Raw genomic sequence first — 21491 nt, 5'->3', positions numbered from 1 at the left:
AAGTCTATGAATATCCGCAGAATAACCTACAAGTCTGACATAAATATTTTTAAAGTCTACCAAAGTCTACAAAACCTTGGTAGACTTAACTGAAATCTAGCAAAATCTCGCAGACTTTACCAAAGTCTAGCAAAATCTCGCAGACTTTACCAAAATCTACAGATCTCCGTATACTAACATATAAGTCTGGAAAATATATTTTTAAAGTCTACCAAATATTTGTAGACTTTAGCGAAGTCTATGGACTGACTATAAGTCTTCATATTTTTGTTTCAAAATCTACCAAATATACGTAGATTTTACCGAAGTCTATGAATATTCGCAGATTAACCTATAAGTCTAACAAATATATTTTCTAAATCTACCAAAAATGCGTAGACTTTACCGAAGTCTACCAACACTTCATAGACTTTACGGAAGTCTACCGAAATATACGGATCTCTGTAGACTAACCTTTAAGTCTGAAAATTATATTTTTAAAGTCTATCTTTAATTTATAGACTTTACCAAAGTCTACGGACCTCAATAGATTAATCTATAAGTTTGACAAATATATTTTTAAAGTCAACCGAAAATTCGTAGACTTTACCAAAGTCTACCGCAATTTCGTAGGCTTTACCAAAATTCGTAGACTTTACCGAAGTCTACCAAAACTTTGTAAACTTTACCAACTAATCTAGAAGTCTAAGAAATATATTTTTTTAGGTCTACTAATAATTGGCAGACTTTTCCATAAATCTGCCTCTTATGTACAGACTTTAGTAAATTTGATGATAAATACAAATCTACCAAAATAAATGGAGACTTCAAAACATGGCAAACTAACTATACTTTTCATATTCCACATCAAGATGCTTTGAGAAGAGTTACCTGTATCTCTATGAACATTGAATACTGTAGATTGAGAGCGCAATTTTGTTTGTTATTCACCATTAGTTGTATGCAAACATCCTACGAATCAAAACCATATTAGTAAAAAAAATCTGTACAATATGCAATACAATATAATAGATGATTTGGTATGAATCACAATCAAACTAATTTTTTAATACAAACTAAATATAACTTACCGTTTCCACTCCAATGATTATCAGATTTAGAGAACCACAAATATAAGATAAACCAATGCTTTGACCCGATAATACAAGTATCTCTTAATATTTCAGAAGATGAACAGTGGATACAGCAACTATGCCGTTGAAGAAGATGAGTGACTTAATTGCATGACTTTTATAATTCCAAACGATTGGTATTTTTGAAAAATATTTCCTTTTTTATTTGATTCCCTTATTAATTGTTTCCTTTTCTTGTTTTTAATTTTCGATTTTATAATTTAAATTTTTAAATTTTGTTTAAACAATATTCTGAACATTTATTAATATTTTAGGTGTGATTTTTACAATAATTAGAATGGAAAATATATATGTGGAAGGATAATATGGTAAAAGTGTGCTATACAAATCTTTTAAAATCTTGATAGGTTAGTGTGGTTGTTTTCAATAAATTATAGGCTATTATAGCAACTCTCCCTTATATTTATGTACTATATGTTTTTAGTTTTAAAAAATAATTAGATGGATCGAAGCAAAGCGAAGCAAGTAATTCGCAAATATTACAAAAATATTCGAGTATTCGACCGAATACTCGAAAATTTACGAATCGAAACAAATAGCAAAATCAACTATTCGGTCGAGGCGAAACAAATCACAAATATCACAAATTTTCCGAATAGTAGCTTTCGTGCCCAAGGCTATAATATCAGCCACAGGCCCACAGCCCAAATTCATCTCAGACACATCGTCCATGGCGTCAAGAACATTGTCAAGATAGACCGACAAGGCTTTGAGTGGTGTGCATGATGTTTCTTTCTTTTTCTTCCAACACTTCCGAAGTTTTCGAGTCCAAAAATAAAAATAAAAACAAATAAAATTGTTTCAGGTTTCATGTTATTATTTTTTATGAGATTTGGGATAATATCTTGTTTAATAAATTCATTTTTTTATAATAAATTCATATTATAGCTCACAAGTTCGGTTCACACATCACAACATTTTTGTGGTTAGAAATTAAATTACCGTTTATAATTATATATATATATATATATATATATATATACATATATCTAGTAATCTCAGTTGACAAACAAACAAATACATACATAAAGAGTTGAATAATTTTTAGTATATAAGACCATGTCCATGGTAGTTTTTCATACGGGTTCTAAGACCACCTCTAATGAAAATAATTCGTAATAGGTTTTTAGCAATTTTTATTACAAATTTTGAAAAATTTAAGGAGAGAAGAAACAAAATTGAGAACAGGGACATTGGAGAGAGCAGAAAGTGTGTTTCGTGGTCAAAGAAAAAAAAACATTGAAAGAATTTTTTTTTTTAAACTTCTCTTTAATTTTTTTTTTTTCACAAAAAAGTAATAATAAAAGGAAGAGTATAACACAGTTTTGAAATAAAGATGAAAATGTAGCTCAAAATAACTGTAAGATTCTCGTAGACATGGTCTATACACAGATACAAAAAGAAGGGACAATTTGTAAAATATTGGTATCGTTATTGTCTCTAAATTGTAAAAAAAAAATGAAAAAAAAAAGTTTAACCAATCAGAAAGGAACGACGTCGTCTTGGATCAGTAACGTTGATCTTCCAGTGGTAATCAGTGGAACCTCTAAGCCTTGCTTTCCTTCTCTCCCAGTTGATCTCAGTCCTCCTCTTCTTCGTCAGCCTACAAAACTTTTGCAACCCTTCGTCCATGGAATCGTGCACTTTCCACCACCTAACATGCGCCGCGTCGCTAGCGTACACCAACTGCTCGTCCACGTCGTAGTTGCAGTCGTAGTCTCTGTAGCAAAGCCATGGTTTCCAACCTAAGTAGTGGACCGCGTAGAGCTGAGGCGGCTCGGCCGCAAAGAGGTTGTTCTTGATGTTTCTTTCGTTGGTTGTGTTCGACCAGAAGTTCTTTAGAAAGTTTACTCGTCGAGGCAATCGGTGCCACCACACGAATATCTCGTTTAGATACCTGAAAATATTTCATGTGACAATATTAAAGTTAAATATTAAGTTATAATTCAACACTTTGTAATACTAAAATAATACTTACCCTTGATCTCCGCCGTTGTAAGAAACGATGTCGCTTCGTTGGCTCATGATCGTACTAAACGTACAATTAGAAGGCTCAATGACCATGACGCCGGAGTTAAATATCCATACATCATTCCCGGTGGCTGACATCTGAGGGAAATGGAAGAGAAGATCAAGGTTACGTAGGACGATGATGTCAGCGTCAATGAAGATCACTTTGTCGTAATCTGTCAATTGCCACAGTCGAAACTTGCTGTAGTTATATTCGTTGTACGAGTCCTTCTCCGCAAGTGGGTTTCTGATCCGGATGATCTGACGAAGCTTCCATCCTGCGGCGGCCAAAGCTCCAAGTTTGGTAATGGAGATGGAGTCATCGTGGAGAAGGATGAGATCGCGTTTGGTGTTTGTCTGAAGGAGGCTCTGAGCCAAAGTTATGGCACCACAGACATAAGACTCGGAAGAGTGGAGGACGGTTACGTAGGCTTCACGTTTTGGTCGTTTTGTCTCTGCTTCTATCTTTGTTAGGTCATACACTTTGTCTACACCTGCTTTTTTTTGGGATAATAATGTATTAGGTTTCAGTTATTGTTATCAAATTTAATTAATTTAGTTACTACTATGCATGGATGAATGGTTATATCAAACTCAATATTCAAGGGCGAAATAGCATTTTGTGATCAGAAATTGAACTATCGCATGAACAATCATATCTAGTAAGTAGTAATATTAGTTGACAAACAAACAAAGACAATAATACATACATAGAGTTGAATAAGTTAGTATATACAGTATAAGCTATTATAAACCTTATTCGATGACCATTAGTTAACTTAAACCACAAGCCAATTAACTAAGTATCAATTCAATCTACCAAACGAATAATGTTATTTTGAAAAGATAATTAAGATTCTAAATATCGCCTTAAAAATGTAAGGTAGCTTGTATGACAATTCATATTTGGTGGTTAGCTAAAAGACATACCTAAAACACCAACCACTAACATATCTAATTAACACACACCAATCAATTATAAGCAAAGTATAACGAAACATTTCGAGTTGGTACCATTCACATCAGTTTCACGTAAGCAAGTCTTTTTATGTTACAATGTCTTAGTCACTTCATAGTTCATCTGACACAATTCCGACTATAGATCATTTTTTTACGTTTGCGCCGCAAATCGCGGTTAATTCGATTTCAAGTTCAGTTCGACATATATATTTTCTTTTTGGTTAGTTTAATTAACTTGGAAAAAAATTAATCCAATTAATTCAACCCAAAAAAAATTAAACGAGTTTAGTGATTAAGATAATTTGCCAATGCTAAAAAAAAAAAAAAAAACTAAATAAATGTTACCTTGTGATGCCCACAAAGGAAGAGCAAGGTTGCAAGATCCAATAGGCAAACTAAGCTTACGTTGTAGCCTAACCACCTCAGGCCGATACAACCACCAATCTGACTCCCTCTTCTCCAAATCATCACACCGGAAAATCTCAATCATCGGTTGACATTTGCTCCAAAACAACACTTTGCTTTTCCATCTCCAATCCGTCTTCCCTTTCTTGGCTGCCAAGTTAGCCGCAACTAGGTTCACTTGCAACCTCAAAATCTCTCTTCTCCACCCTTCCTCAGGGTATTTACAAGGCAGCCTAACTACTATCAAATCCAATTTTTCCAAGCTTTCGAAATTTGGCATCGGTATCTCAGGACATGTAGGAACCTCGGTGTCTTCCTCTTCATCTATCCACTCGGGGAACAAGTCTTGCCATTTGAATAGCTTAGAGACACGCTCAAAATGTATGTGAACCGCTTCCCCATAACGTATCCAATTAGTAAGATCATATTCTTCCATGTTCACCATCCCTATCTTTGTTTTCCCTAACCCTCTTGTTAGAATCTCCTCCATGAAGCTTGGCGCCTCCAGCTTGGTTTGGTTACTAGCGGTTGGAAAATCTATCTTGTTTATTTGGTTCTCTTCAACGAGTTCTTGCATCTTCACTCCTCTCTCCACCTGAGCAAATAGCAGCAATACCTATTAGTCTGAGTTTCAGTATTAAAATTTACCCCGTTATATATATCAAAATCAAAAGGAAAACTCACCTTACCTTGGGAGTGCAATCACGAAAAGAGCATCCAAAAAAGGAAGCAGCGCTGCTGAAGTAGACTGATGAAGAAGGGTGGAGAAAAAAGGCAGTATAGAGAAGAAAAGAGAAAGCCAACAAGACTAGATTGAAGCGTATCAGTGCGGATTTAGATGGAGCCATCTTCATTATCATCGTCCTCTCGTTTTTCATTGACAAACATTTCTCTTTCATCTGCAATCTATATATATACTCCTAAATCAAAATGTTCGAAAGGTTTAAAGTAAATTGTATTTAGGATTATTTTTGATATATATACGAACCGCGCGTGTGAAGAGGGGGGAAAAATGGTAATTACTAATTAGTACTATATATATAAGTAGAGGTTGAGTTTTTTTTGAGTAAAACAAGAAATAAAAAGACATCTAGAAGATTTCATTGGACGTGTATCAAGAGATTTTCTTTACTCAAACACAAGCCTTGATGGACTATTAATAAACAAAGATATGTCGCCAACGATTTTGGGTGGATGGGATACACATAATGACATGTGTTTGCCTTACCATACGTATGTCTTAAGCTACGTATTTGCTCTCTCACCTTCATATATGGGACCAAAATATATTATAGTAATAGAATTAAACCACACCTTTGTTTTTTTTCTTTCTGTTACCTACAACATATCACTTTATCTCATCCTAGCTATGCACAACCCCCAAAAGTTTTTCCCTTCAGCATTGTTCTCTACCGTTATTTGGATATACTAGTATGGTACTATTTATGGTGCTTTTGTTACCACTTTATCTATTCGCATATTTTGGTAACTAATGAGGCAAATCGTAAATGCGCACTGTTACATAAGTTCCCAGATCAACATGTTACATAATACATATGATGGAGACACTACAACAGCCAAAATACATAATTATACAAGAAAAGCGGTTGTCATATATAAATCAATTAAAATAAAAGGAAATGTCATCAAAGGTATGTATAAACTATATATTTCCACAATTTGTTGATGTTCAGAAAACGTTGCAATAATTGTGAGAAAATAAAGACTTGTTAGAGATTTGTTCAAAAAAACCTCCACCAACTACAACTTTTAAAAAATTGGTACAAAAAAGATCATAATGATGCTTCTAAGAAATTTTATGGTATAAAAGGTTCAAGATGGAACATGCTTATTCCGAGAAAGAACACTTTATAAACTTCTACTTTCTTAAGAATTTTTTTCAAATGTTAATATCATCGATACTGTCTTAGTTTAAGTTCAAGTCGATATGTGTTAATATATGTTTGGTAATACATATGTGAAAATCATATATACTTATTAGTTAGTTATTAGTAACCAGTAATTTGAATCGAAATCCACATTCTTGGTAAGAAATATAGAGATTAGATTAGTAGGTGAGAATGATAATATGGCTACGGATGAAGTCAAGGCAAGCAACATGTTTAGTTCTCCTGTCAGTATCGGTTACTTACGCTTACAGGAAAGTTCGGACGGTGCTTTTTCAAACAATCTCATCCTCATCTCTCCTTTTCTTTTTCTTACTTCATTTTTTCTAAAACAGTAATTAATCATAAATGAGTTCATCGCAATCACATTATCATAGATTTCAGGTTGAGATGTCAAAGAAATTATGATGAGAAGAAAGAAACAATGATTACAAGGAATGGTAAGACATCGTAGTTTGATCGTATGCCAACCAAAGTTAATCATAACTAGCCTAAACCAACATATCATTTTAGGTGCCTCTACCTCCTTTGATTAAATTTGGCTGATTTAATCTAATGAAACATGGATTACATCTTAATTTAAACAAACAAACTAGGATTGTGTTATTTATTCTACAATTATACGGTTTGGTATGTAAGAAGAACCATGTATACATACTGATGATGTGTTAAGTGAAAAAGATTGTTGGAACTGTGTGTGTTTGAGCTCTTTGGGCAAATGATAATATTGCAAAATCTCAGAAGAAGCTGTTTTTTTTCCTTTTCTTATCAAGTAAAAATACACACACACATTGTGTCCGTCTTTCATCATATGACTACTACTCTTTGATCACCTCCTGCATGTGTTGTGCATAACTTCTTCCCGGTGGAATGAATATCACATCTTCCCACCCTGAATTCTTCTCGCTCCTCTACATTTATTCAATTCAGATTTTTTATTAGGTTACCGGGCTTTTTTGCCTTCATATTTTTCGGTTTCTTTAAACAATGAAGAAGAGTGAGTACCTCCATTTTCCTCAACACATCTTCCAGACTTCCAACCTGCGCAGGATGAGATTAGTTCCAACCTCGTTATATATGAATAAGGGATGTACAATCTGAATTTTGCTCTTTCTACGGTTTTCTAAATATTTTCCCTTTCGTTGGTAGTACTTCCTCTGAAAACATAGTGTTATAAACAGACAGAGCATGAACGCATAACATGTCAGCACGATAATTTCAAGAAATCACATATGATGTCCATGCATGCAGCTACTAGCTAGCTACTCTCACTTATTTACTAAATCACATATCTTTAGTTTGAGGTGTTTCTAACTTAAGTGGCCTATTCCAAATACAATGTAATTTGGAACAGTTTGGAATCATTACCATAATTTGTTGATCTCCTCTTGATGCTCTTGTATATTTCGAAAGTTCCCTCTCTATATCTTCCTGAGAGTCGCAATTTGGAACTTGATTTTCAGCAATAGTGAAGTAAAAATAATCTCCCTCTGTTTTGGGTTTTAGGATATTCGTAATGTGCAAGAAGAAACTAACCAACCTTACTGAAATATACAGGGCAGTAACGTCTATTCTTTTTCCTCACAACAAGAAGCTCAGACTGCATAGGGAAATTACAAGAAAAAAACAAAACAAAAAACACCAAAACATAAGGAATATTTATTGGATAGAGAATGAGAAACACAGAAAACATGTAGAGCAAATTTACCTGGAAAACAGGAACTCCATCAAACCCATTCTTATTACCTGAGGATTTGAGCTGGGACGCAAGAAAATATAGCTTTAGAACAAGATTGAAATGAAAAATAGCTGTTTTGAGAACTGTATGATTGAAAAGCTTTTAAGCATAAGCCAACCTCCAAAGCATTCTTTATTTGGATTGGATCTGGCAAGAAACGAAATGAAATCCCTTCAACTTTTAACAAGTAGACCTGTCAAAACAATTTTCTTTAAACTTGAGGGAAAGACATTCAACTTCCTACTACAACACATGAATGTAATACGAAGATCATACAGATAACATACAAACTTTCCCTAATGTAAAATGTAAGTTCCAAGCCAAATATTAGACCAATGATCATCATGCAACCACTCTTTGCATTATTTCGTGCTGAAAATAGCCGTCACAATGTTAAGAACTCAATCTCCAATTCATGTTTCCAAACTCCCCATCTGAGTTTTTATTACAGTATTACCAAAAATTTATAAACCAGTAGACTGAACTCCTGATCACATAACCTCGTAAGAAATAGTCCCAAGAAATATTGTTTGTTTCATATGTTCCAATGTCCCTAACCAATTGAATCAACCAATGGCTTCCACATTGTTATAATGCAAATGATCAAAGGGAAAAAGGAACTACCTGGTCCAGATTAATGGGAACAACCTTTGCATTGGTTTTCAATTCTCTTCTCCGAAGTCGCGCCTAAAAAATAGATTATAAGAGACTTAAGAGTACACAAACTTCCTATTTTTTTATTTTAAAAAATCCCTTTCAGAAGAAAGAGGGAGAACCTGAGCAAGAAAAGCTTCAGCATCCTCTTGTCGAAAACAGAGCAAACCAATAGACTTGTCGCCGGTAGGATCCGAGATAAGAACGAATTCGTTGTTGGTGTTACTGACAGTAAACACCGACGTGCCAGCGAGAGCTTTAGCGACGAGGGATGGATTCAACGTCGTCTTCGTCGGGGTTCCGGACTTGGATTGCGAGACGGAGGCGAACGGTGGCGGAGGAGTAAGAGAGAAACGTCGAGAAGCTAGGGTTTCGGCGAATCGTTTGGTGTCTTCGATTCGGGCGGAGAAGTCGGAGCTGAGACGGGTACAGTGGTGGTGAAGGAAAGAGGAGAAGGAGAGCAACGGATTGGGTTTTACTGATGACTCCATTTTCGATTTGCAGAAAGCAATTGAACAAAACTCTCCAAAGTAACAACAACACTTACTAAGAAGAGAGTGAAGAAAGGCTCAGACTCATATTTGGGTTCTATTTGGGCTTTTGTTTCTTTCACTATGACACCTAATGACTCCTTCGACAATATTTTAAACAATACCTTTATGAAATTAGTGGCCTTGTCGCCTTGATTAGTTTTTCTTTTTAAGGTGGCTTAACTTTTAAAGTAGAGCCAATAAGAATTTAAAAAAATACACATTTGATCCCTAATGTTTGAGTTTTTTTTTCACTACATATGAAAGCAATCTTACATCGTTTGGGAAGGCAATTCTCATAAAGCTTTCTCTTTTCAACTTCCACACCACTCTAAATACATGACTTACAAAAAGCGTTGTCACTTAAAATACATGTCGACAACATTTTTATTCTTTCAGATTTCTCCCCATATAAATAAACTATATCACGAAAAACAGATCATATAGAAAACAAATCGAAACATAATTGTTAGAAATCAATAAGTGGAAAAAATGAGGAACATTACTACTACAACCCGAACAGTGTTACTGCTTGTCATTACAATTTTAATGATGATTGCGTATCATGGAGACGCCATAGCATGCCCGCAGGTAAACATGTACTTAGCACAATGTTTGCCTTATCTAAAAGCTGGAGGAACTCCTTCCGCAATGTGCTGCAACGGGCTTAATAGTCTAAAAGCCGCTGCTCCTGCGAAACCCGATAGACAAGTAGCATGCAATTGCTTGAAGAGTGTGGCTAATACAATCCCCGGAATTAATGATGATTATGCCAAACAACTCCCTTCTAAATGTGGTGTTAATTTGGGAGTCCCTTTCTCTAAGACCGTGGACTGTAACAGGTAGGCATATTGCAGTATCTATGTATTTATTGCGAAGACATGTGTATTTCTCAGAGCTTCTAACTAAACTAATTGACCTCTCTTTTATTTCTTCTGTGAACAGCATTAACTGACTAGTGACTACCAACGGCCATGCAGCTACAATAAAGTGGTTATACTAAAAGAGCAAACGCATCATGACCAAACTAAATGCATACTTAGTATATATATCTTCTGAACTTATAATCTATAGATGTAAATCATATATATAGTTCTTGGCAAATAAAATGTGATATTCCCACATTTACATATTCCTCTTTCGCACTCACAGCCTTTTAAAATGCAGCTCCCACAAGTTTCTGTTATTTACCCTACTATAAATCCGCAACGACACACTATCGATCCAAGAAAATTGATTGTTGAACTTTAGTAATAGGATAAGTAAGTGAAGTTGAAAAATTTGAGTTCTTAACACCTGATCATCGGCATTTGCATATAACATGTTTCACATTTGTTCGACATAGAAGATTGAACCAAAGCAGTTTTGTAGTAAGAAATTGATCGATTGGGTTAAAAGTGTAAAGGTGACAGTAATAATGTAGTCATCATACTGAAGAAACATTGAATTCACGGGAAATTATTATTCTTGGAAATACCTGGAAGATTGGTAATCTTGATTTCAGTATCGAATGACGCCTAAACTCTTCAACCAAGGGAGCATTTCCTCCAGTCCTTCCTTTAGGCTCCGAGGGTTATAACCAAGCTCTAGCTTAGCCTTGTCACAAGAGTATGCCCACTGATGTTTCAGCACTGTGACTGTCTGTTCATTACATATTACTACGACTTAAGATTATCCTATAGCAAATAAGATAATCTATAATATGTTGGCAACTAATAAACGCAATTGAAACTCACCGGAGGACTGATAAGTGGAAGCTTTCCTGTAACCCGAGAGATTAGAACAGATACCCATCCGTATGCGTTGATTGCCCATAATGGAATGCTGAAGCTTGGTTTCTTGGTTCCAGTAATCAGTGCAGCCATGTCAAAGACAAGCTTGAAAGAAGCATTTTCCCCGGTGAGTAAGTATCTTTCACCAAGCCTCCCTTTTTCCATTGCAGCAACCTGACCCTCCACAACATCATCAACATGGCTGAAGGAGTATCTATCATTCCCAGAGCCAATATATCCAGGTAATCTCCCGTTGAAGCGTTCGATTAACTAGAAGAACAACATTTGGTGAGTCTAACTATGGGTTGTAAGTTAATCCCAATGAAAGAATTCAACCCTAATAAACCACAATTGGAATGACAAACATTCACTATCCAGTTCAATAAAAGAATCAGAAGGCTCAAGTGATAATCAACCACAAAGGTAAATGGATCTTGACAGGTTTCAATACTTTCAATGTTACTGTGGCAAATAAAAAGGAAATCAAATTCAGAAAACCTTATCACTTCATCATCCTACCAACGCATCTATAACCAGCAAAAAAGAAAAGATTGACGAAATGAAAAGAGAATGATACCAATCTAGCAACCATATTGCCTGTAGTGAGCTTTCCTGGACCATAGATAACACCAGGATACAGCAAAGTTATCGGGACACCTTCAGAAGCAGCATTCAGAGCAATTTTATCAGCAGTAGCCTTGGATCTCTCATACTCCGTGCAGAAAAACGTCTCACTGTGAACCTTATCTCAAGACCAGAGCCAATTAGACTCCGATCAAAAATCAAATAAAACACAACAAACAAAATTCATGAAATTAGAAACAACATACTTGATTCTCATCAGCAACAGATCCATCGGTAGAACCAAGAGCGAAGAAGGAAGAAGTGTAGATAATTTTCTGCACGGTCTTCGTCTCCTTAACTGCTTCCAAGACGTTCTTCAGTCCACCAACGTTGACCTAAGCTTCAAAATCACCATAACCCATGATCTCTCCGGCGTTCACTCGCAATAGAACTTAAAAGTTAACATGTGGAACAGAAGCAAGCTTACTGAGAAGAATACAGAAGGATCAGGAAGCCAAGGCTCGACAACAGCCGCAGCGTGGAAAACAATATCGCAGCCGGAGCAAGCATCCGCTAGTGAACGGAAGTCCGTTACGTCTCCGTAAGCTAGCTCTACTTCTGGAGGTAAATCAGAGAGATCGCTGGTGCGGCGGACTAAGGCGCGTACGGAGTGGCCGTGACGGAGGAGAGCGTGGCACAGTCGTGCGCCTAAGTAACCAGTAGAGCCGGTGACCAATATTTTCATTTTAATTTTTCTTCGCAAACTCAAAAAAGTTATTTATTTACATAAAATCTATAGGATGCGCTTTTTATACCCACACCACACACACGTATAGGTTGACTTGTTGTTGTTTGCCTCGGTCGGTCGAGTTAAATAAAAAAGGGAAGAAGAAGGTTTCGGTTTGTAAATTAGCTCAAAAGAAGAAATTAATAAAATTATATAAATTCCCCGTCTCTCTATCTCTCTCCCACGATTTACTTTTTCCGCCGGGAAATCGAATCTTCAAGTGTCCTCGATTTGAAGCATAGACTGTTGTTGGCAGTACTAGTTAGTAATCGAAGCTGAGATCTTGAAAATGGTGGGATGACGGCGGTGTGGAGATGGCGAGGGGAGGAGGAGAATGGACCGGAGGGGGGATCGCCGGAAGCGGAGTTCTCTCTTTCAAAAGAATCACTCTACTCGTTTGTTTTTTCTACATTCTCATCGCTCTCTTTGTTCTTCGCTTTCTCTATTCTTCTTCTCTCCACATCTATTCCAATAACGATAATGGTTCCTTCTTTATTTCTCTTTCTTTTCTGTTTTCTGTTTTTTTTTTTGTTTTCCTCCGATTTCGCCATCATTGATAAATAATGACAAGAGCTTTTGGTTTTTGTGTATCCAGTTGTTAAGTACACAGCAGATGAGATTAGGAAAATGGAGGAATCTATTCGGATTCGAAGATCAAAAGAACCTACCGAGCTTGTTCAATTGGTTAGTGTTACTGGCTTTTAATGGAACTCTATTTCCTCAGATAGGTGAAATTGATTCTCCTTATGTTTGCCTTTTCATTGCTCTTCGAACCATTTAGGTGAAGAAGCTGAAACATGAGGTCGCCGCTGCACAATCAAATACTGAACTGTCTCCTAATGTTAAACATAAACTAGTTGATGAGATCCTGCAGCGTTTGAAAACTTTAGAGGAGAAGTCGAATGTTACCCTGCTCAGAGGTTTGTGCTATTCCTACTTAAGAAAAATGGATCTCTGTTTTGATACTATACTATCCTCATTAGCTTCACAATCAGTGTCAAATATAAAAGTCATCACATTTATTTTCAAATTGCCAAAAACTTACGTTTCATGACTTTTCCTGATCTATCTGCTAAGGAATTTTCAGACCTTTCTGCATGCTATTTCACATACTAGACAGTACAATTGATTGATAACCAAGAATCAACGGGTTTCTTTTTTTTTTTTTTCAAAATCAACGGGTTTCTTCAATGGAGATTTTTCATGCCTAATTTTCCTATTTGTTCTTGTGTTGTTTCATCACGTTCGTGGAACATAAGCTCTAACACTTAAGTTCTATTTCTCTGCATTGATGAGTTCATATGCTATGTAAATGAATGTACATGTCAGTCACAAAAGGGCCTCATCCTAGCAATGGTGATATTTGATACATAAATCTTTTCTATATTCTTTAGATTTAGCTTACATAACATTTTAATGTGTCTTAACACGCCTCTCTAATGCCTTTGTGCTGCATCAGAAAATATATGCTCAAGATATCGTGACTGTCATGATATCCACCTATGAAGAGTTACATTTGTCATTATATTGCTTTATGATGCTTCAAGCTGAGTTCTAAAAGATATTTTCCCGTTATGGTGCTAGCAAGTACTGAAGTAGTAATGCATGTAGACCTGTTCCTGTTATCTCCTAACATAGTTTTTTACTTTGGCACATTCATGTCATCCATGTCCTTAAGCTTAATACCTTATTATCATCACTTGGCAAACAGAAACTGTAGAAATGTGGCGCAATGAGAAGCTGAAGGAAGTTAAAGAGCTGATTCAAGGACAAAATGGGGTAAACTCAACTCTCATATTGGAAGAAGCAGGTATTTTCCTTAAGAGAGATTACTGAGTTTCTGAACCTGAGCAAATATTCATTTTATGAAATCCTCCGGATACTCTTTCATTGTTCTATATAATTTGAGGGCAAATTTTTTTGTTCTGTAACTCTCTAGGGATGCTTGTAAGAGCTTTGGAGTTGGAGTGGGATGTGCTGTCTGAAGAGATCGGTTTCTGGTTACCTGCTGAGGTTACAAATGAAGAACACGATGATAAACCTGAAGGAGAGGAAGAGCCTGGTAATATTTCTCAAAAAAATTCTAGATTCCTGATCTCTGCTTTTGCAGTTATTTGGGTGGAAAACGTTTGCTGACACTGGTGAGATTGCACATTTTTTCCTTACAGAGGAGATATTAGCAGGCAGACCAGTGCCAGCTGTATGTAATGCAGAGCTTCACACAGATTATGGTGGTGCTGCAGTGAGATGGGGACTTACACATCATAAAGAGAGTGCAGCTGATTGTTGCCAGGCTTGCTTAGACCAGGCAAGGCGTGCGAAACCTGGAGAAACGAGATGCAACATTTGGGTTTATTGCCCATCTGAGTTTGGTTGCTTCTCGCCGGATATTTATGAGCATAAACATCAGGAATGTTGGCTTAAATACGTAAGAACTTACCTTGTTCACTTACTAGTTTACCCAATTCTGAGTACTCTTGAGATTACTCGTCCAAGTTGGATTGGAAGCTTGTCTCATACAAATCATGTCTATGTAAATTGCAGGCAGAGAAGCCAAAACAGAATTTTAAAGACAGATATTCTGAGACATACAGAAACAACCACCCAAAAGCGCCTTCAATCGTTCCATGGGTTTCAGGTGTTGTAACGGCTACTTGAGCAGAACCCATGTGGAAAGATTGATGGGAAAAATAGGAGTTAGTTTTGGTTTTATTCAGTTGTGTTACCATTTTGAGAGTCTTGGAACTTGAAGTACCGTACCAAAGATGCTAACATCTTTGGCACAGATGTATACGAAAATAGAATGTTCTGTTGTTTTGTTGATTGTGTTAAAACACTTGTGGCTTACCAAAAAAACTCATGGTCCACGTCGAATATTGTTTGAGAAATCATGTTTTTGTGTGGAGAGAAAGCTATATATAGACGTCAATGATCAAATGTCTGTTTCCTGTTTCTGACAATGAGTTATGATCGGGTATCATCCAGAGTCAGGTTGTATACATCACATTCTAAACGAAGCGACACGATTATTAGGAGAGTATATTTATTAGGTTTCTTACAAGTGGATCGAGGATGTTAGTTAAGATCTGGTCTGTTAATTCTGTTATGTAATGGAACATGACACACTAGAATTCTAAAATAATAGGAACTAAAAAAACGGAGGGAAAAGAGAAAAAGAGAGGTGTGTCCGTTCATCTTTCTTTTGTTTCCTTTGTCTTATTCTAATTACAGGCTTTCCAATTGTGTACCTCTCTTTTCTTGTCTAAAAAGAACTTCTTAATCCGAATATCAATAAATCATATATTTTTCTTCGTTTTAACTTCCTCTGGTAAGCTTTTTTTTGTTCATTGATTCTTCCTTTTGGTGGCGATCTTCGTTCAATCGTTTTAGTGTTCCTCCTGTAAGTTTTGATTTCTAGGAATCCTCCAATGGAGGACTTGAAGACAGCAGAAGCAGTATCTCCTCCAGAAGATTCTACTGGGACCTCAAATGTGAGTGACAATGGTGAAATTATACGGTCTGAGTTGCAGCAACCTCAAGCAATACCAACAATACTCGAAAACAATGAAGCCATTCAACAATCTCAATGTGAAGATTCAACAGAAAATGGGAAAACTTATCTGGATGACACTTTTTTACCCTCCAGTTTATCAAACTCTCAAGTTGAAGAAACACAAGATTCCCAAACTACTCCTACTCCTGTTTCCCCCTCTGTTGAGTTTCTCCTGCCTCGCGTAAACACTAAGTATGGAGCAGAGCGCACAACAAGAAATGGATTGTCTCCAAGATCTATGTCTTCCCCAAGAAGCATTGGATCTCCGAGAGCACTCCTGTCTCCGAGGTTTGCAGGATCATCATCACCACTGAGCAATGGAACACCCAGAAGCATGGATTCTTATAGAGACTTGATTGATACAGCATCACCTTTTGAATCTGTTAAAGAAGCCGTCTCAAAATTTGGGGGAATTACTGATTGGAAAGCACATAGGATGCAAGTATTAGAGGTAAATTTACTTGTGTGTTATATCTGACTTCTTTGCCTTTTTAGTGGCCTAGAGTTTTGCTCACTGTTTTCATTGCAGCGACGCAAGTTTGTGGAACAAGAGCTCTACAAGATCCAGGACGAGATTCCTGAATACAAAAAGAAATCAGATATGGTCGAGATGTCAAAAATGCTAGCGGTTGAGGAGCTAGAGAGCACAAAGAGACTCATAGAAGAGTTGAAGCTTAATCTTGAAAAAGCTGAAACAGAAGAAAAGCAAGCAAAGCAGGATTCTGAGCTTGCGAAGATGAGAGTTGAAGAGATGGAACAAGGAATTGCTGATGAAGCTAGTGTTGCAGCTAAAGCACAGCTTGAAGTGGCTCAGGCAAGACATACATCAGCGATTTCAGAATTGGAATCTGTCACGGAAGAGCTACAAAATCTACAAAAGGAGTATGATGCTTTGGTAAAAGAAAAAGAGTTAGCTGTGAAGGAAGCCGAAGAAGCGGTTACTGCTTCTAAAGAAGTTGAGAGGAAAGTTGAAGAACTCACTATTGAGTTGATAGCTACAAAGGAGGCACTGGAATGTTCGCATTCTTCTCATTTGGAGGCGGAAGAACTCAAGATAGGAGCAGCCATGTTGCGAGATCAGGAGACTTATCGGTGGGAGAAGGAACTAAAGCAAGCAGAAGAGGAACTCCAAAGACTTCAGCAGCATATAGTTTCTACGAAGGAACTAAAAGTGAAACTTGAATTTGCTTCAGCCCTGCTGCTTGATTTGAAGAAAGAATTGGCAGATCATATGGAATCATCCAAGTTGAAGGAGGACACAGGTTACTCGGTAGCAAACAATGAGATTTCATTACAGGAAAAAAACAAAACAGATATACAAAAGGCTGTTGCTTCTGCAAAGAAGGAACTTGAAGAAGTGAATGCAAATGTAGAGAAAGCAAATTCCGAAGTGAATTGCTTAAAGGTAGCATCATCTTCCTTGAGGTTGGAAATTGAGAAAGAGAAATCAGCACTTGACTCAATAAAACAAAGAGAAGGGATGGCATCAATAACGGTTGCTTCTCTAGAAGCTGAGATAGACCTAACGAGGTCCGAAATAGCTTTGGCTGAGTCCAAGGAAAAAGAAGCCAGAGAAGAAATGGTGGAGCTACCAAAGCAACTGCAACAAGCTAGTCAAGAGGCTGATGAAGCGAAATCATTTGCTGAACTTGCTCGCGAAGAGCTGCGAAAGTCTCAAGAAGAAGCAGAACAAGCAAAGGCTGGAGCAAGTACAATGGAGAGCAGATTATTTGCAGCGCAGAAAGAAATTGAGGCTATTAAAGCTTCAGAAAGGCTGGCATTAGCTGCCATCAAGGCCTTGCAAGAGAGTGAATCTAGTTCAAAGGACAATTCTGTTGATTCTCCGAGAACAGTAACACTGACAATAGAGGAGTACTATGAGCTTAGCAAGCGTGCTCATGAGGCTGAAGAAGAAGCCAACGCAAGAGTTGCAGCAGCGGTTTCTAAGGTCGAGGAAGCAAAAGAAACAGAAAAGAGGAGTGTAGAGAAGTTGGAAGAAGTAAACAAAGAGATGACCGAAAGTAAGGAAACACTAGCAGGAGCAATGGAGAAGGCTGAGAAGGCTAAAGAAGGGAAGTTGGGTGCAGAACAAGAGCTGAGAAAATGGAGGGAAGAACATGAAAAAATAAGAAAGACTGGCGATAATGAAGAGAAGATAGAAAAAAGTCACGGAAAAAGCATTGAAGGGTCGAAGGAGAAAGAAGCTGAGACTAATGAGTCAAACAGAACAGAAACAAATCCAGTCCCACAGGCTAATCCTGGAAAGAAAAAGAAGAAACTTTTCCCAAGATTTTTAATGTTCTTGATGAAGAAAAAGTCACATAAGTGAGTTTGATGTGAAGAAGTTGATCGTGAAAACTCTAAAATGTATAAATCTATACTATAATAGAAGAGTTAAAGTTCCTCAGCTTTTAAACATGTCTGAAATAATTCTATACTATAATAGCTGGTTTGTTTCTGTGATACACATTTGCTAAACCTGAATTTGTGGCCTAAGATACTAACTTCGAACACACTAGTTTCGAAACATGGAAAAAAGTTGAGGAATTATGCACTGATAATACCATAACTCAGCAAAACTCAGTAAAGAAAAAATATACAAACTTCAATATATTTTCTTGGACCTTGAATCTTAATAAGAAAACTAGGTAAAAATGCAACATTGAATATTTTTCTGGCAAATGAATTGGAAAAGCTATCTTCATGCTACATCTTCGAAACATCACCTCATTTAAGTGAAAACGGAAAACCGAAACGTCTACAATACGATCTGAAAAGTCAAAGACAAACCAATGAAATTTAGCAACATCATCACATGTCTATTCTCTGAATCTAACAGCGTACTAAATTCCAGAACATTGAAATTTCACATGGTTACAAACAGACTAGAATTCAGACTATGTAACTTGTGGTCCATCACTTGCTTGTATCATCGCTTGCTGGATAAGCTGAAAGAGCTGACTTTCATGGGAGTTGCAATGACCAAAGGCGCTTCAGGTGAACCAGATGCAAAGTTGTCATTCATGAAGCGACTGTCCACAATAGATTCATTTCGAAGGACTATCTTGTAGCAGTAGCATTTCTTCAGCCCTTCTTGATCATTGTAGCATTCATGAGATCCATTCTTCACTTGCTGAAAGTTCCATATCACACTGAACTTTCCAACAGTTGCTACCACATGACGCTCCTGTTTCCCATCCTCCGTGACCTATATCACAATTTTCAACAAGAAAAGATTGATAACAAGAGTCAGGAATCAACTATTATGAGAAAAACATGAAAATTTAAAGAATGCCACTTTGCCAGCACGAATATAAACTGCAACTAGAGTTTTGCTTACCCAAGAAAACTGAGCATTGCGGAACTTGTTGTCAGATCCAGCCAAATGGGCATCAAGAGGTCTCAACTTAAGCAACCTTGGTGCGGCAATCTTATTTCCCATGCGACCCTCAAAGCCTGTCTTTGTTTTGCCACTTTTGTCAGTGAAAAGGGTACAGATGACAATCAAATATGTATCAGTTGTACCAACTATCCATTTCCCATCGAATGTAGCATCCACATGAGTTACAGGAGCACCAAGTCCAGGGAAAGCCGTCTTTGCCTGCCTCATAGTGTTGCTAGAGTAGAGTCTAATCTTGCCATCAAGAGAGCCAACAACAATTGAGCCGTCACCAGTAGTTGCAAAGCACTGGAAGTTAGTCCCTCTAGAAAACTGATGCCCCTGTGCCCAATTCAAGACTGGAGTATTAGCAGTAGCAAGATCCTGAACCATCCCATAACGGTCACGCATATCCCACCTGCAAAGCCTATTGTTATCCAGACCGAGAAAAGTTGACGCAGATGGGTCCAATTGAGCACCTTTACCATCATTAGTAATGTCACTCATAGAGATATCCACTCCATCTTTCTCAAACTTCCACTCCGAAATAACCTTCCCGGTTTCAATGTCGAGCTGATGGATTCCTCGTGAATGAGGCGTTTGGCTCATAGGACTCATGAGCAGCATGTTAGTCTCAGCCCTCATGAGAAGAGCCTTCTTGGGTGCTGAGGAGTGAGCCCGGCCATAACCAGGCTCAAAGTTAACACAAACACCTTTGCCTTGAATCCCCTGCCTCATGTTCTTGAAAACCTGAATACCAGAATCTCCAACAAGAAAACTATTATCTAGAGCACCTAGAGCTAAGCTATGTATGCCCTCACTTGTAGCTTCCTCAAAGGCCTCAGTCAAATCCTGTGTATCTCTCGCCGGAGTTGCAGATCCTCCCGGGCTTTGAAGCAAAATATCATCAGCGTCTTCCCACATGGAATCATCAGCAGCTTCAGGATTGGCCCACCCAATGAAATCTTTCCCATAGATTTTCGCCTTATTGGCCTCATTCAACTCAACCCCATGGTTGTTCTCAAACAAGCAATTGTTGTAGCTGCTAACAAAAGACGAAAAGTCTTCGCTGCTGGCGAATTTCATAGCCCAAACAGCTTTAGCAACGAAATCAACACGGCGTTGATCTTTATACGCCTTCAATTGCATTTCATCGGAGACCTTTTCTCGGATCTTGCTTCCGACTTTCAAAACCCACCATTCGTCTTCCACATCTTCATTCACATCGTCATCCTCATCATCTTCATCACCTTTGTCAGTCTTGACGAAACAATAAGCAGTCAACTTCTCAGCAGTGACCCATTTGGCTTTAGGAGTGTTTCCATTGATGTACCGGAAAAGCCGAGCTGAGTTCTGGGTAGAGGAGGGGGCTTGCGTCGGTGGGTATTTCAGCTTCAGGGCTTTGAGTTTTGCCTCAACGTCGTCAAGTGATGAAGGAGAATTAGGCCCGCGGCGACCACCGGAGGAAGAAATGCCTAAGGTATCGTCCCTGGAGTCCTGGAACTTGTCTTCCTCTTCTTCGCCCTCTCTGCCTTCTTCGTATTCATCATATTCATCCTCATCGGAGGAACAGATCTCCAGATCTTCATGACTGTGAGCTGCTCCCATTAGCGAAGAATCCTCTTGGAAATGAAAAGAGAATCTGAAACAACGGCAGTGAGTGAGATTCAAAGGAGGGTGGGAAATTGAAGTCAGAAGACGAAGAGCGTTAGTTCGAAATTTGAAAATTAGGGTTTTTCAAAAGCATGTGTTGCTGTTGTCGCCTTTTGACAGATTGAAGATAACCGGCTATAGCCAGTAAAACAAAACTTGTAGACTAGAGGGTCATTAGTAGTAGTATCAAATACCGGCTATAGCCAGTTGATATTTCGATGATTTGGTTCTCTCTATTTCAAATTCAAAATAGAAATCTCGGTTTCGATTGGCCGATTTTTAAGAGAAGTACGGTTATGCTGTTTTGTTCAAAAGATATTATTAATAGGAGAATAAAATAAAAGATAATCAAAAATTGGTATTGAATAAACACTAGTATTTACAAAATATGTATATATATATATATATTTTTAAAATTATCTTCTACATTGGTTTTTTATTTTTGT

The 21491-nt window shown here is 37.4% G+C and overlaps 7 protein-coding genes across 9 annotated transcripts; 3 read left to right on the top strand and 4 right to left on the bottom strand.

Moving 5' to 3' along the window:
* Window positions 1-2444: 2444 nt before the first annotated feature.
* LOC17878165 (UDP-glucuronate:xylan alpha-glucuronosyltransferase 2) lies at window positions 2445-5583 on the bottom strand. 2 transcript variants are annotated; one of them, XM_006283306.2, is made up of 4 exons: window positions 5198-5583; window positions 4449-5103; window positions 3112-3637; window positions 2445-3030 (listed from the first exon to the last, which is right to left on the bottom strand). In XM_006283306.2, exons 1-4 carry the CDS (start codon window positions 5405-5407, stop codon window positions 2607-2609), a joined length of 1815 nt encoding a protein of 604 aa, XP_006283368.1. In that variant the 5' UTR covers window positions 5408-5583; the 3' UTR covers window positions 2445-2606. The 2 variants fall into 2 exon arrangements, with proteins under 2 accessions (XP_006283368.1, XP_023635567.1); XM_023779799.1 differs by having other exon boundaries at window positions 5193-5287.
* Window positions 5584-7081: 1498 nt separating this feature from the next.
* On the bottom strand, window positions 7082-9385 carry LOC17877701 (protein TIC 22, chloroplastic). The gene is made up of 8 exons (XM_006284258.2): window positions 8930-9385; window positions 8778-8840; window positions 8272-8346; window positions 8124-8174; window positions 7956-8015; window positions 7784-7846; window positions 7421-7456; window positions 7082-7326 (listed from the first exon to the last, which is right to left on the bottom strand). The coding sequence occupies exons 1-8, from the start codon at window positions 9296-9298 to the stop codon at window positions 7234-7236; spliced, it is 810 nt and encodes a 269-aa protein (XP_006284320.1). The 5' UTR covers window positions 9299-9385; the 3' UTR covers window positions 7082-7233.
* Window positions 9386-9575: 190 nt separating this feature from the next.
* Window positions 9576-10510, top strand: LOC17879080 (non-specific lipid-transfer protein 11). The gene has a single exon (XM_006285057.2). The coding sequence runs from the start codon at window positions 9830-9832 to the stop codon at window positions 10181-10183; it is 354 nt and encodes a 117-aa protein (XP_006285119.1). The 5' UTR covers window positions 9576-9829; the 3' UTR covers window positions 10184-10510.
* Window positions 9944-12510, bottom strand: LOC17878851 (putative dihydroflavonol 4-reductase). Of its 2 annotated transcripts, XM_023778195.1 has the most exons (6): window positions 12161-12510; window positions 11940-12068; window positions 11687-11851; window positions 11074-11379; window positions 10815-10978; window positions 9944-10028 (listed from the first exon to the last, which is right to left on the bottom strand). In XM_023778195.1, the coding sequence occupies exons 1-5, from the start codon at window positions 12416-12418 to the stop codon at window positions 10838-10840; spliced, it is 999 nt and encodes a 332-aa protein (XP_023633963.1). In that variant the 5' UTR covers window positions 12419-12510; the 3' UTR covers window positions 9944-10028; window positions 10815-10837. The 2 variants fall into 2 exon arrangements, with proteins under 2 accessions (XP_023633963.1, XP_023633962.1); XM_023778194.1 differs by lacking the exon at window positions 9944-10028 and having other exon boundaries at window positions 10641-10978.
* Window positions 12511-12589: 79 nt separating this feature from the next.
* On the top strand, window positions 12590-15397 carry LOC17879339. The gene is made up of 7 exons (XM_006286196.2): window positions 12590-12943; window positions 13056-13144; window positions 13242-13380; window positions 14172-14270; window positions 14400-14522; window positions 14629-14888; window positions 15005-15397. Exons 1-7 carry the CDS (start codon window positions 12775-12777, stop codon window positions 15116-15118), a joined length of 993 nt encoding a protein of 330 aa, XP_006286258.1. The 5' UTR covers window positions 12590-12774; the 3' UTR covers window positions 15119-15397.
* Window positions 15398-15888: 491 nt separating this feature from the next.
* Window positions 15889-18342, top strand: LOC17877867 (protein WEAK CHLOROPLAST MOVEMENT UNDER BLUE LIGHT-like 1). Its single transcript, XM_006285511.1, has 2 exons — window positions 15889-16464; window positions 16543-18342. The coding sequence occupies exons 1-2, from the start codon at window positions 15889-15891 to the stop codon at window positions 18340-18342; spliced, it is 2376 nt and encodes a 791-aa protein (XP_006285573.1).
* A 378-nt stretch (window positions 18343-18720) lies between these two features.
* LOC17880519 (protein CYPRO4) lies at window positions 18721-21085 on the bottom strand. The gene is made up of 2 exons (XM_006283247.2): window positions 19354-21085; window positions 18721-19221 (listed from the first exon to the last, which is right to left on the bottom strand). Exons 1-2 carry the CDS (start codon window positions 20998-21000, stop codon window positions 18943-18945), a joined length of 1926 nt encoding a protein of 641 aa, XP_006283309.1. The 5' UTR covers window positions 21001-21085; the 3' UTR covers window positions 18721-18942.
* Window positions 21086-21491: the final 406 nt, after the last annotated feature.

Source organism: Capsella rubella, unplaced genomic scaffold (genome assembly GCF_000375325.1).
Source record: "Capsella rubella cultivar Monte Gargano unplaced genomic scaffold, Caprub1_0 scaffold_7, whole genome shotgun sequence".
Lineage (NCBI taxonomy): Eukaryota > Viridiplantae > Streptophyta > Magnoliopsida > Brassicales > Brassicaceae > Capsella > Capsella rubella.
The sequence above is the reverse complement of the archived record's forward strand: the minus strand, read 5'-3'. Positions and strand labels throughout refer to the sequence as shown.

What these genes read in the sequence shown, in the direction of transcription:
- LOC17878165 (XM_006283306.2), bottom strand. Translation starts at nt 5,407, where the DNA reads ATGAAAGAGAAATGTTTGTCAATGAAAAACGAGAGGACGATGATAATG. An exon ending in TCCTTTGTGGGCATCACAAG is followed by an intron (nt 3,638 to 4,448) that starts GTAACATTTATT and finishes AAAAAAAAGCAG; the next exon opens with GTGTAGACAAAGTGTATGAC. An exon ending in TACAACGGCGGAGATCAAGG is followed by an intron (nt 3,031 to 3,111) that starts GTAAGTATTATT and finishes AAATATTTTCAG; the next exon opens with GTATCTAAACGAGATATTCG.
- LOC17877701 (XM_006284258.2), bottom strand. Translation starts at nt 9,298, where the DNA reads ATGGAGTCATCAGTAAAACCCAATCCGTTGCTCTCCTTCTCCTCTTTC. An exon ending in AAATAAAGAATGCTTTGGAG is followed by an intron (nt 8,175 to 8,271) that starts GTTGGCTTATGC and finishes CTTGCGTCCCAG; the next exon opens with CTCAAATCCTCAGGTAATAA. An exon ending in ATGTGTTGAGGAAAATGGAG is followed by an intron (nt 7,327 to 7,420) that starts GTACTCACTCTT and finishes GAATAAATGTAG; the next exon opens with AGGAGCGAGAAGAATTCAGG.
- LOC17879080 (XM_006285057.2), top strand. Translation starts at nt 9,830, where the DNA reads ATGAGGAACATTACTACTACAACCCGAACAGTGTTACTGCTTGTCATT.
- LOC17878851 (XM_023778195.1), bottom strand. Translation starts at nt 12,418, where the DNA reads ATGAAAATATTGGTCACCGGCTCTACTGGTTACTTAGGCGCACGACTG. An exon ending in CTGTTGCTGATGAGAATCAA is followed by an intron (nt 11,852 to 11,939) that starts GTATGTTGTTTC and finishes TCTTGAGATAAG; the next exon opens with GTTCACAGTGAGACGTTTTT. An exon ending in TTCCACTTATCAGTCCTCCG is followed by an intron (nt 10,979 to 11,073) that starts GTGAGTTTCAAT and finishes TGTAATGAACAG; the next exon opens with ACAGTCACAGTGCTGAAACA.
- LOC17879339 (XM_006286196.2), top strand. Translation starts at nt 12,775, where the DNA reads ATGGCGAGGGGAGGAGGAGAATGGACCGGAGGGGGGATCGCCGGAAGC. An exon ending in CTACCGAGCTTGTTCAATTG is followed by an intron (nt 13,145 to 13,241) that starts GTTAGTGTTACT and finishes CGAACCATTTAG; the next exon opens with GTGAAGAAGCTGAAACATGA. An exon ending in AGGAATGTTGGCTTAAATAC is followed by an intron (nt 14,889 to 15,004) that starts GTAAGAACTTAC and finishes TGTAAATTGCAG; the next exon opens with GCAGAGAAGCCAAAACAGAA.
- LOC17877867 (XM_006285511.1), top strand. Translation starts at nt 15,889, where the DNA reads ATGGAGGACTTGAAGACAGCAGAAGCAGTATCTCCTCCAGAAGATTCT. An exon ending in ATAGGATGCAAGTATTAGAG is followed by an intron (nt 16,465 to 16,542) that starts GTAAATTTACTT and finishes TTTTCATTGCAG; the next exon opens with CGACGCAAGTTTGTGGAACA.
- LOC17880519 (XM_006283247.2), bottom strand. Translation starts at nt 21,000, where the DNA reads ATGGGAGCAGCTCACAGTCATGAAGATCTGGAGATCTGTTCCTCCGAT. An exon ending in GCAATGCTCAGTTTTCTTGG is followed by an intron (nt 19,222 to 19,353) that starts GTAAGCAAAACT and finishes ATTGTGATATAG; the next exon opens with GTCACGGAGGATGGGAAACA.